This window comes from Lissotriton helveticus, chromosome 11 (genome assembly GCF_964261635.1).
Source record: "Lissotriton helveticus chromosome 11, aLisHel1.1, whole genome shotgun sequence".
NCBI classification, from domain to species: domain Eukaryota; kingdom Metazoa; phylum Chordata; class Amphibia; order Caudata; family Salamandridae; genus Lissotriton; species Lissotriton helveticus.
In genome coordinates this window covers 784,132,949-784,145,736 of record NC_136072.1, presented here as the reverse complement: position 1 = coordinate 784,145,736, position 12,788 = coordinate 784,132,949, and the positions used below count along the sequence as shown (strand labels likewise).

The window sequence follows — 12,788 nt, the reverse complement described above, 5'->3', positions numbered from 1 at the left end:
ACCCAGGATGAATGAGCAAGACATATATGAAACAACATTAACAATAAAGGGGGGGTGGGGTGAAGCACTCAGGAGCTCCACACAGGAAGACTGAAGCTCAGTAAGTTTCTTACCCACAGTTGCTGTTACAGATACTGACTGCAAATACCCACATGTAGGATATGGATACAAAGGCGGGGTCAGTGGAGCTTATACCTATGGTGATGTTATACATGTAACTCAAAGACAATACAGTGAACAAGAAACACCACCTAGGTAGTCAGCTGTGCCCACGGATCCTGGCGATCAAACAGGAACGCGCAAGGCAGTAACAGCAAAGGGGTAGAACTAAACACAAACACAATAGACAAGGAGCTAGCAAGGAGGAGTGCTTAACAGGAAAGGAAGGAAATGACCGGGCACACTTGGCAGAAAGCAGGTAACAAACATGCAAGGTAACAGAAGTAAGACAGAAGAATAGAAAGACAGCAAACTAGAACTGGAACCAAGGAAATGGGAAGTAAGGCAGGGACTGGAAACAGATATACAGAAGGGGAGGCTACAAGGGTATACTAGAATAGTGCAGGTTAAGGAATGAAGAATACAAAGAAGCATAGAAGGCAGTATTGGGGCAGGAACAAGAAGTGAGGTAAGGCTCAGGAGTCAAGGCAGCACTGCAGACAGTGATGGTTCAGGAACAGGGAACTACCAAAGCTTCAAGGAGTCAAGGCAGCACTACAAGCAGTGCTGGTTCAGGAACAGGGAATTACTAAAGCTTCAAGGAGTCAAGGTAGCACTGCAGGCAGTGCTAGTTCAGGAACAGGGAAATTACTAGAGCTCAGGAGTCAAGGTAGCACTGCAGGCAGTACTGGTTCAAGGAAACAGGACATAGCTACAGCTCAGGAAACAAGGAGTCAAGAGAGCACTGCAAGCAGTGCAAATCAGGAACAAGAAATAGCTAAGCCCAAGAACAAGAACAAAGAATAACTATAGCTCTGGAACTCAGGAAACACGGTAGCACTGCAGGCAGTGCTAATTCAGATACAAGGAATAGCTATAGCTCAGGAACTCAGGAAACAAGGTGTCACTGCAAGCAGTGCTAATTCAGGAGAAGGGAAACTGCTGCAGTTCAGGAACAAGGAATACTAAGGCTATGGGGCCAGGGTAGCACTGCAGGCAGTGCTAATTCGGGAACAGGGAAAACAGCAGCAGGTCAGGAACAAGGCATAATTAAAGCTCAGGAAACACTGGATACAAGAAGAGCAAAAGCTCAGGGAACTCTGGAAACAAGGATTGGTCTCACCGGTAAACAGCTACAATGACCAACCTTTGCCTGAAGGGAGCTGGGGCTTAAAAGAGCTCACAGTAATCACATGCAGCTGGTGTGAGCAGGCTAGCAGCAGCCAGCCACAGGTGAGCTGAATTCCTCCACCCATCCTTGGCTTGCAGGGGTGGAGACAAAGCAGTGAGCAGGGAATTCTGGGTAATGGAGTTTCAGGCATGAGTAGGCTGGCTTTCACAAAACCCGGCATGGATTGGGAATGGATGTCAATTCCCAAATAGTGTCCAAATGGCTGGAAGTCAAGATATGCATGCAGGGGAGTGTCAGGAAGCATATTAGAACACTGGAGAGTCCCACAGTTCAGCCCCCTGGTGGTGGACATGAGAACACAGGGAGCGAATCGTGACAGAAATACCCCAGTTTAGGCAAGAGACAGAAGTAGCTGTAAAAAATGGTTTCAATGGCAGGGCTGGCACGGACCTAAGCAGTGATTTAATTAGTTATTCGCCCCTTCCCCCCCCATACCTTTGGGAAGCCTGAGGTTGCAAAACAGGTGCAGACCTATATCAGAGGCAGGGGGAAATGGTATTGAAGATTTCAGATCATACGGAGCCCCCAATGAGGTTTGTTACAGGTAAAGAAATGTGAAAGACCTCTACCATGACATCCCTCAAACATGGTCAGTGCCTTATTCAGTCATCATGGTGTAATCTCTGCTACAAATAAAATAACTATATAGCTCTTGCCTGAGAGCATTCTGCAAGCCTATATATATCTGCTGTATAAAAACTGCACCCGAAAGGTTCATATATCTCAACTGAATCTCCTTTCCCCATAAACTTTTCCCACTGGAGGGTGGGCTGAAATAGTGCGGATGAATGTAGGGGCAGGTAATCCCAATAAACCGTACCATGGTGCCGGAAAGTGGCGATATTGGCCATGGCCGGTTCTGTTGAAACGATTGCCATTTGTAGTGCACTCTTGGCCCCTCTGCATTGCAGGTCTAGTCACTTTCTCAAATGGATCACTGGAAAGGTTATTAATTTTGCAAAGTGTATTGTTGCGATTGATTAATATTTAACAATACTTCTCTCTACAATTGAGATGCTTCTGAACAAGGCTGTAGTATCTAGAGTTAAACACTTGAAAAGCACATGGTGATTAGGCAGAGAGCTACAGGCTGGATGTGTGGTGGTAAACACTTTGCCAGTAGCAGCTCCAGCAATCTCAAGAAGGCAGAACAAATGAGAAAGTCTGCATTGGCAAGATCTTATTATCCAACAGAACATGAGAAGGTGAACTGTGATAGAGTTCCCCACAGATGTACATGAATAATTAATCTTTTGTCTGTAACACAACACCATGTGGCAAAGCAGTATGCATATGAAGCTCGTACTGGTCCCGTTCTTTCACCTACATGAAGGCGAAATTGCTGCCTGGCAAAGGGAAAAGCAAACAAGCTCAAGAAGGCACTGGTCTTTCTCTACCTAAAAAAAGCAAAATAAGGAGAGAGTGCGTGTGTTCACTCGAGATGAAAGGTGGCCACTAAACCGCATACTGTAAACATTCGTATGGCCGTTCATACCAGAAGAGACACCCAGAGGGCTTTCTAGATGGTCAAGCAAGTAGCTACTGCATTTGGTGTGCATGGTGGAACAAGCATGTGTTTACAGTGCAGTCCAGGTGTAGTCTCACAGGAGGTTTGCGATGCGTTCAAAATGTTTCACAGTTGGGTTGCATCATAAATATGCCTGAAGTGATGAGTAATAAGAGTGTAATATATGGTAGTAGATTATTATGTACTATTCCATCTTGCACCAGTCTTAAGGATTATATGGTGGGAAACAGCCACTTTTTGATCGCTTTCCAAAATTTCTAGAGAACTGTAAATAGCTTGAGAGTTCCCATGCTGAGATTTCTGTATGGAAAAAAATCTCCCGTCAATGCAAGATTTGCATAACGAATGAATAACCAAGAGAGGGGCAAATGCTGATCAGATGTTCGTTCTCTGTTGGCAGATCTTTAGCTCAAGAAAGTTCATGGAGTTCAATAAAGAGCAGTGAAACATATCTTGCAACTGCGGGTCAAAGAAGAATTTGTAGGTAGAGGTGATGGGCAAGCAAGTGTAGAAGTTGTCATACCACAGCGTTTTGGGCTAACTGTAGTCTGAAGTAGGTGACAAGGAGCCCAAAGTAAAGGCCACTGGTATAGGCTAGGGTTGACAACACTAGGGAAATTGTAGCCTGTACCTCAAAATAATTTCAGGAAAGGACAGATGCTGTATAATGTGCTCTTAGAAGAGACATTGCCTTTCATCACTTATTTAATCTGAGCCTTCATACTCCCGGAATTTTCACTTCGGCCAAGAGGGTTGGTGTTGAACCAAGGTCCTGAGTTTATATGTGGTCATAACCAGACCAAGGCAACAGGTGAGAAATCCAGTCTTACAGGAGTTTATCTTAAGGTCATTCACTAGTATCCAGTGGCCAGCTGACTGGTGGCATTTGCCAATGGTGTACATGCACAGGTTAGTTTGTCAAGCAATAGAATGACGTGGCATTGTCAATGTGATTGCAGCAGGTCGGAATTAATAAGTGGATCGATTCAGAAAAAGGGCAGATGTATACATTAAAATATATTTGGCAGGAGCAGCCAGCCTGGGGCCAAGATGGCTGCATCTCAACCGACCTGCTCCAAACGTCTTCATTCCCTCTTTCACCAAGGTAACTTGTGGAGGCCCAAAGCTCCTACAGCAGATCGCAGGCTGAGGAAGCAATGGTGAGCATTCGGGCAGTCTGAAATATCTTTGCTCTGTGGAGAATGTACACAGGGTCTGGGTTGGTGATGGCAATCCTGGAATCTCATTTAGTGAACGAGTGAGACACCCTGGGAAGCACAATTAGAGAGTAGTCCTGTAGCCACAGAGGAGACATCCCAAAAGTCCTTCGAGTCACAGCTTAACTGGGCCACAGTGGGCGTAAGCAGGTTCATTTGGAGGTGGAAAAGGAAGGGATTCTGAAGGAGACTACAACAAGATTCCTCAATGGGCAAAGAACTTCTAATTGTAGAAAGCACCATTTGTAGTAAAGCTAGCGCTCACTACTAGCAGCGAGCTGCCACCTTGTGGGCAGTGCTTGCTGGAGAATGGCTGTGAACATCAGGGTATAAGCAACACGGAATGAAGCCTGAACATTTCACATTTATAGTGGTACTACATCTGGGGATTACAATGCCTGCCAGGAAAACTAGAGACAAATTATTGTTTTTAACCCTACCAAAATACACACACCAAAAATAAAAATAAAATTAAAGGGGAGGGCCAGCTAATGACTGATTTTTACCAGAAATCTAAATTTACATGAAATACACAACATGAGTGAGGCTCGACTCTGCAACATAAGTTAGAACCATAAGGTAAAAAACATCCCCTTTAGTCACGATTACCATGTATAATTATTTCTTAAATATGGGCCCCTAACCTGCCCACTATGGAGTGGAGAATGTGCAAAGTGCTGTATTTTACACATAGAAATAAACAGACTGACAGAAGCAAGCTTCCACATTGGTCGCTGTAATGTCACAGCAGCAGGAAACATTTTTTATTTTACAGCAAATATAGCATTTTGAAACCCCTGTTCACAAAGGTGGACAGCTATGAGACCCATATAAACATGTTTATCTTTCTCTGTTAATTTCTACTTGAAATTAAGGTCAATGTATTTTTTTACTTTACCATTTTTTTCATGACATTAAAACATCAACATCACAGCATACAGCACAATGTAGGCCCAATAAAAATGGATGAGAGAAAGTGGCTCTATATATACTGGACAATAAGGCAGTACAGTGTGTATAGAGTCCACAAACCCCAAAGGTATAACAGAGGTTAAAGTCAGAACTGACCTTACTCTCCAAATTGGTAGCTTGGTCGAGCAGTAAGGCAGTACCAGAGGACAGTGTTAAGCATTTGTTGTACACACTCAGGGCCAGATGTATGTTAATCCGATTTACCTATTCTTAAATACCGAATCGGTATTTAAGAGTAGGTAAATTGGAAGGAGGCAGATCTAGGTCATTTTAATTTTACAATTACCGAATCTGTAAGAGTCGGTATTTACTGATTCTGTAAATACCGAATCGGTATTTCCCATTGATTCCTATGGGCCTTGAAGCCCATAGGAATCAATGGGAAATACCGATTCGGTATTTACAGAATCGGTAAATACCGAATCCTGGCAGGGGGAACGGGGTGTCACTTTGACACCCTGTACCACCCCAAATGCAGGCTTGTGTGCCATGTGGCACACATACATGCCCTAAAGGCATGTCGGTGTGTCACATGGCATAGGTGTACATGCACAGATGTGCATGTACACTGGAATTCGGTATTTTACCACCCAATAGGATTGGGTGGTAAAATATGAAATCCTAAGGGCCTGTGGCACTGCAAACTGTGCCACCTACATATGGATTTACAGAATCGGTATATTTACCGATTCGGAAAAATACCGTAGTGGTAAATATACCGATTCGGTAAATATACTGATTCTGCAAATTCCGACCCACCTACATGTCAAAAGCCAAATACCGGTCGGTAACGGCCGAAATCGGCCTTTACCGACCGGTATTTGGCTACCTACATCTGGCCCCCAGTGAGCAAAAGATTTCACACACTCAAGAACTGAACTCCAGGCCAATTGTTGTTACATCCTCAGATATAGTGGTTTTATTTTTAGAACCAACAGTTATAAAAATATACTTTTCAAGGTACGAGTACTCTCATGTAAATACTTTGCAGAGGAGCAATAAGTTTGTGCAAACAATAATTAAAGGATAGCTAATAAGCAATACAGTTCTGAAACACACTCTAGCATTGAGCTCAATGGGTTTTTCATAGGAAAGTACAGTTGATTACTTTGGTAGTTCCAGGACTAGATCTTAGATTCAGTCCTGGGGTCTAAGCTGAAACCAGATTAGCAAAAACGTTTTAGTTACTGTGATGAATTTTCCTGAATATAAAGCGGTTTTAAAAGTTCACACTTAAAAACTTTTCAAGGTGATTCTGACAATGTTATCCAATGGGAGGAAATTCAGGTTACAGGTAAAGTACGATTGCGTTACTTTTGTAACCCAGCACTAGTCTCCTAGGGCCAGCACTGGGGGCTTAACTCAAAACAGGTAGGTAATTGCGTTTCAGTATTTCGTACGATTTCTAAAGAATATTTGAAGTTTTCAAAAGTAAACAGAAGAAATTTCATAGAAAAGCAGACAATGGGTTCCTATAGAGAAAATACAGGTTACTAGTAAACCCGCTAGGGATTACTTTTGCGGTTCAGTACTGGGCTGAAAGGTACAGTACTGGCTTCTCTCCTGATCACAGGTGAGTATTTTCGAATTCGGACTTTGGCTGATTTTATAGGAATATTTTCAGTTTTCAAAACTTCACACTTGGAACATTTTCGAGTCAAAATAGGTAAATGTTATCCAATGGCAGGTAAGTGAATTACCGGTTTCCAGGTGAGTACTTGGTTGGTGAAGTTAGGGTTCTGGGCGTAGACTCAGGGGTCCCCCAGGGTCAGGTGAGTACAGTTAGTTCAATCCTAGCGGCACAGGCCGGGTGCAGAGGTAGGTAGGCCCAATGCTATCCAATGAGGGAAAGAGGGCCTTCCGTTGGTGGATGCTGGCTATCAGGCCATGCAGCTCTGGGAGCTGGGCTCCTGGTCACTTGCTCTGGGCTGGGAGGGGGGCGGGGGGGGGGGGGGGGGGGAGTAGGATAGGGCAAAGAAGTCACAGCCAGCGGCATTCGGTCAGCTGGGTGCAGGGTGCTTTTGAGCCGTCGGGCGCTCAATGTTATCCAATGAGGATCTTGAAAGAGGAACAAATGCTGCAGGCTCGGGGACGGTGACTCACTCTCCAGCACTTCGAGAGGTAAGTTGGGATGATGGAGCACAGGTAGGTGCCCCAAAGGGAGGCACAGGGGAGCGCCGGGTGCAGGGGTGTCTGTGGGGGTCGGAAAAGCTTACCCTCGGCTAGTCGCGGTTGGGGTGGCCCCTGGTTTTGAGTCTGCAGGCGTCGGATGGTTCGTCGAGGAGGGTCTTTGGGCACTGGATTTCGGGTCGGGGTGGCCCCTGGTTTTGAGTCTGCAGGCGTCGGATGGTTCGTCGAGGAGGGTCTTTGGGCACTGGACTTCGGGTCCCAGTCGCCGGGGGGACGTCCTCGTGCTCTTGGTTCGGGTTGGCCAGGCCCGGGCTCGGCTGGTGCTGAGTGGGCTGGTCCGGAGCTTCCTGGTGAGCACTAGGTGGGGTGTTGCAGCAGAGCCTCTGCTGATGGGAGTCCCAATCTTCGAGAGGGTCAAGGCAGGCAGGTCCTCTGGGTGTCCCAAGGTTGCTGTCCGCGGGGGTCGCCGGGATTAGGCAGGAGCAGGTTCCAGGATCATCAGGCCGGTAGGGCTGGGACCAAGTCAGTTGTGGTTGTCCTGTTAGCAGCTGCGCGGCGGTTCTTCTTCTTGATCTTCGTTCTTCTTTTGATATCAGGATCAGAGGAAGGAAGGGTCAGGGAGCCCCTAAATACTAAATTTAGGGGCGTTACAGGTAGGGCAAGGGCAGGGACCAATGGGTCCCTGTCCTGTGGTGAGGACACCCCCTAGCCTGCTCCTCTCCTGTGGGAGGGGAGCAGGAGCCTAGCTGGGATTGGGCAGGGCTCCCCATCTACAAGATGGCCGGAGCCCGGGGTCGTGCTTCACCTCGCCTCCTCCACCTGAGGGGTGGAGTTGACAAAGGTTGGCATACCCTCCTTCCTGACGTAGTTTTTCCCGCCAGAGTGGGGGTAGAACGGGTGGGGCCAGTTGCTGGGTACAGCAAATGGTCTGGAGAAGCTCTCAGAGGCGGTATGCCTTTGAAGCTTCCCCCTGTCCATCCTGGGGGAGGAGACATAGCACCTCGCCCAGGATGTGCTTTGTTGAAGGCCTAGGAGAGTGGGGGGCTCGCCACCCAGGGGTCCAGCAACATGTCTACGGTGTGGTAGCCTCTGCAGCCACTCAGCCCCTGCAGCCACTCAGCCCAGACCTGGATTGTAGATTCGGGTTTTGGAGGGCATCTCTAAGATGCCCTCTCGTGCATCTTACATTAAATCCCACACTGTCATCAGTGCGGGTTTAATGTGCTGAGCAGTTTGGTACCAAACTGGTCAGTCTGCAGTATAGCCATTATGGTGCTGTGGAGTTCATAATGACAACCTCCCAACACCATATACTCTTAAATGGCATCACTGCACTTAAAGTGCCCAGGAATGGCCCTGGGTACTGTAGGGGCACAGGGCTCATGCACCTGTCCCCTCACCTCTGGCATAGGGCACCCAGCTAGAGGGGTGACTGAAGTGTGCCAGGGCAGTGGGGTCTCTGGGCATGGCACACAGGGATGTACCATAAGCACAGTGACATGAGATTGATTGTACATATATTGGAGGTTTTTTTAATGTACGTTTTATTGTCACTTTCAGTTCCCCCTGACAAAGGGCCCCCAGTGGCCCAAAATGCATTGGTGTTAATAAACTGCTTTTGATGAATTTCGCCTTTGTACGTGTTTTTGGAGAAGAGGTTCGGATGACCCACTTAAACATGAGAAACTCAGAAAATTGCATTTCCCTGCATGCGGATTTGAAAGGTTTACAGTGAGAATGAAAAAGAAGAGGAAAGATGGAATTCAAAGAAGTATAAACGTTGAAGAATTGAAAATATTTGCAAATGCAACATTGGCTGTGCCACCGGTTTTGGGGTTAAAAGATAGCCCCATGTTGATGATGTTTAGTTTACACGTGCGTTTGGGCTAGGCACCTCACCAGTGTTAAAGCACGCAGAAAATGGATTTGGACATTTAAGATATGAGGAATATTGGCTTAAAGAAGGTGTGCATCCCATCTATATATGATGTTGACACAGGGATGTGTGCCATGCCGACTCGTTTTAGTTCTGTACTTGCAAAGGCAGTGTGTGGGTGCCAGGGTACAGGGCCCCTGAGGGTGGCACAATAAGTGCTGCAGCCCCCCGGGGTCTTCTCTGGTCACCATGCCCTGGGTACCATTTACTAGGGGCTGACAGGTGGCCAGAGATGCCAATTGGGTATTTTGTTTCAGCATAGCTTTTCTTTTTAGGGAAGGAACACAGGCCCTGGGTACCTGATTAACAGGGACCCAGGGCACACTCAGTCAAAGCACATCAGCAGTTCAGAAAAAAGTGGGGGCATACCAAGACAAGAAAGATGGCACTTTCTCACAATGGAGATCAAATGTTTGAAGCCACACGGCGTCTCTTGGGTTACACAAAAGAGCCGATTTACAACAGAGTGTCGGGTAGGTCAACATTTTAAGTTATTTCGTCTTGGGCTTGTACCGGAGAGGCTAGTGTCCCAGACCCCCACTCTCCTGGTGATCCTCCCTGCCAGAGTCCCTCCCCTCACCCTTGGATGTATTTTACTCGGCCTCTGCCTCACCTGCCGATAGCTCTGCACTGCATAATTCTCTCCTTTCCGTTAGGTCTGCCTGTAGGTCTTCATCCTTACGTGAGAGTTTCATGTGAGTTCCCTCAGCTAACGCCCACTCTCTGACATCTCTGAGCCATACCGTTACTTCTGGGTCTCGTTGGCCCATCCAAGTTATGGCCACCCTCCGCCTGGCCAAAATCAACATCAATTGCATTAATTTATTGGGGAGTTTCCGGTTTTTCGGCCTGCGAATATGGGCCAGTAGGCATTGCAGTGGTTACATCTAGGGGGTCATTACCACCTTTGAAATAGCTAGCCTGCCCATTAAGGACAAGGGAAGGGTGTCCAAAACTTCACTGAACTCTGTAGCGTCGTGAGTATCCTGTCCAAGTTCAGGGCAAGTTCCTGCTCATCAATCAGCGCTATCTGGACCCCCAGATACCTAAAGCTTGCACGTTCCCATCTAAGCCCAGAGTCTGGCAGGTCCCCCAGAGGCACTACTGCCATGCCCGCCAACGTGAAAAGCAGTGAATTGTTACGGTTGAGCCTCAGTCCGGAGACCTTCCCAAACCTGTCCAATTGTCGCAGCAGCTCGGGGATGGCTGCCCAGGGGAACGTCAAGTAAAAAAGTGCATCATCAGCATATAGAGGTATCCCCAGTCTACCGTGTTACAGGCTTTAGCCAGGTCTACAGACATGAGTGCCAACTCTTCATCTCAGTCTCTGGTTTCATACATAATGTGGCTCAGCAGGTGTAGGTACATTGCTGGGTTACGTCCCGGTATAAAGCTGCATTAGTCTTCATGAACCAAGTGCGGCATTTATGGACCCAGGTGGGAAGCTAACATTTTACACAGTATTTCGGTGTTCGGATTTGTCTGGTGACTGGGTGGTATGCTGAAGGTGCTCGACTGTCCCCTCCTGGTTTCAGGATCTTGCATATTTCGCCCTGTCTCAGGAGGATACCATTCTGATAGGCCTCCTCATACACCTGCAGGAGGGCTTGAGAAAACGTTCCTGCAAGGCCCAATAAAACTCTGGTGGGAAAGCCGCCATCACCCGGGAACTTAGCTCCAGGGAGCTGCTGTAATGTGGACTGCATTTCCTCGATTGATATTGGGATGTCCAAGTCCTCCCTTGCCTGCTTGTGGAGTGTCTTCAGGGCTAAAGTCTGTAGATAGGGAAGATAAGCTTGTTCATTCACGGTCTGGTCTGCTGTATAGACGGACTAATGTATGCTTTTTAGGAATATTTTGTGTGTTTGTTTGTGCCTCAACACAAAATGAGGATGGCGGTCTTCACATAAGTAATGTGAAACATCAACTCTGGAAGAGGTGAGCGGTAAATTACACACCTGGGGACAAAACAAAGAGTCTGGAGTAGAGCAAAAGACTGGGCATGACCAGCACGAAACCACAGGCATGGGGGCAAGATTCATCTGAATGAAGGCAAGACATACTAGCAAGCAATCCTCCCGCACATCTACAAAGCCCTCCACGACCTAGGACCTGCCTACCTCAACCATTGACTGAACTTCCACCAACCCGCTAGATACATACGGTCCTCTTCACTCGCCCTCACACACCCCCCCGCATCAGCCGCACCGGCGGCCACTCCTCCTACATCGCAGTCAAGACCTGGAACAACCTCCAGCTCCATATGGCCCACTCACTGGCAGACTTCAGAAAGAGTCTCAAGACCTGGTTGTTCGACGGAGACCGTGCCCAGATGCCCCCAAGGGTGAAAGTTGCCCTTTACAAATGCAGATTGGTTGAAGCACATACACTCAAGTCTGGGGCAAAGAAGCATGTGCTGGGGAAGACTAAGATCTTAGGACAGAAGGCACTGCACTTGGGAAGAGGAACAAACTTTCTCCTGAAATTCATGGATAATGGGGTGAGAGACTGCCCGTAAAGTTAATGGTCACACAGTCCAGCATCCTACATGCCATAACAGTGCCCAATTCTCAGTGCAAGCTTCCTATAACGCAAAGTAGGGGGAATTTCTCAAATCACATCCATTTTTTGTTTTTTTTACATCTCACATCAGTGCAAAACTCCCACCCCACACAAATGGAAGCTTCACACATTTATTTACTTGACAAATTTACTGTGCTAAATTTGCGCAAATTAGGATTTCTTGAATTCAAACCAAGCAGCCATGTGGAAGGGAAAAATATCAAATAATTATTCAAATAAATCAAAACCAACTAATTGTAAAAAACAAAAAAAAGGTGCTCTTAAACAGAAAACCTGACCATTACCACCTTTTTGTACCCACTGCAGTAACCCAAGGAGAGCCTGTGTGAGTGCTGTTATATATAGGGTAGATTAGTTTAACGCATGTGTGCCTCAACTTCACCAGTGGTGCATTAATTTGTGTGCTCACAGCCATCCTTACCTCCAAGGTGCCTGATGTTGCAGAGATGAAACCGACCTAAAACTAAGGCATGGACAAAATTACTAAGGCAATGAAGCAGTCCATTTCAGTTTCTAAAACTGAGCCCCAAATAATGTTAGTCAGGATTTCATACGGAAAATGAATAGAAAGACAGATTGCCATTAGTCGCCACCCCCCACCCCGCCCCCCACACACAGCTTTCAGTCCTTTAGTAAACCTTGTGCACTCCACAACTGAAAGGAATAAAAATATGCAGATCAATCACAATTTGGGATTTCCTTAGCAAACATCATTCAAGCAAAATCCAGGACGCCAGAATGGTAACTACTTGACTCTATTGCTACTAGGCTTCATTTAAGAGTGGTGAATTATCACTGGAACACCTGGTTCCAATGTTTAAGGGCACCATACCTTGTGAGATGGTAAAATTGGGACAGATATGCCAGCATCGAATACTCAGGGATGCCAGTACATGGACAGTGCCAACCCTCTCTAGAAGCTGTAAGCATATATAGTTTTGGTAAAAATTATTTACAAAAAAATTATTAAAAAAAAACACACATGAACTTAGTTATGGGGAGATGAAAATAAGCACTGGGACACACTGCTCTGGCAAACAATAGGGAGGAGTTTTTAATCAGCCATGGATA

General features: G+C 46.6%; 1 protein-coding gene across 4 annotated transcripts in view; it reads right to left on the bottom strand.

Moving 5' to 3' along the window:
* DUSP11 (dual specificity phosphatase 11) overlaps positions 1-12,788 on the bottom strand; it is a 132,305-nt gene that overhangs the window by 47,362 nt on the left and 72,155 nt on the right. For 2 of the 4 annotated variants that reach the window (XM_078666727.1, XM_078666729.1), the window contains one exon: positions 12,139-12,180. The exons of the other annotated variants lie outside the window; for them this stretch is intronic. In XM_078666727.1, coding sequence (XP_078522853.1) covers positions 12,139-12,180 — 42 coding nt within the window. The remainder of the gene's footprint in view (positions 1-12,138; positions 12,181-12,788) is intronic. 4 annotated transcript variants of the gene reach the window in all.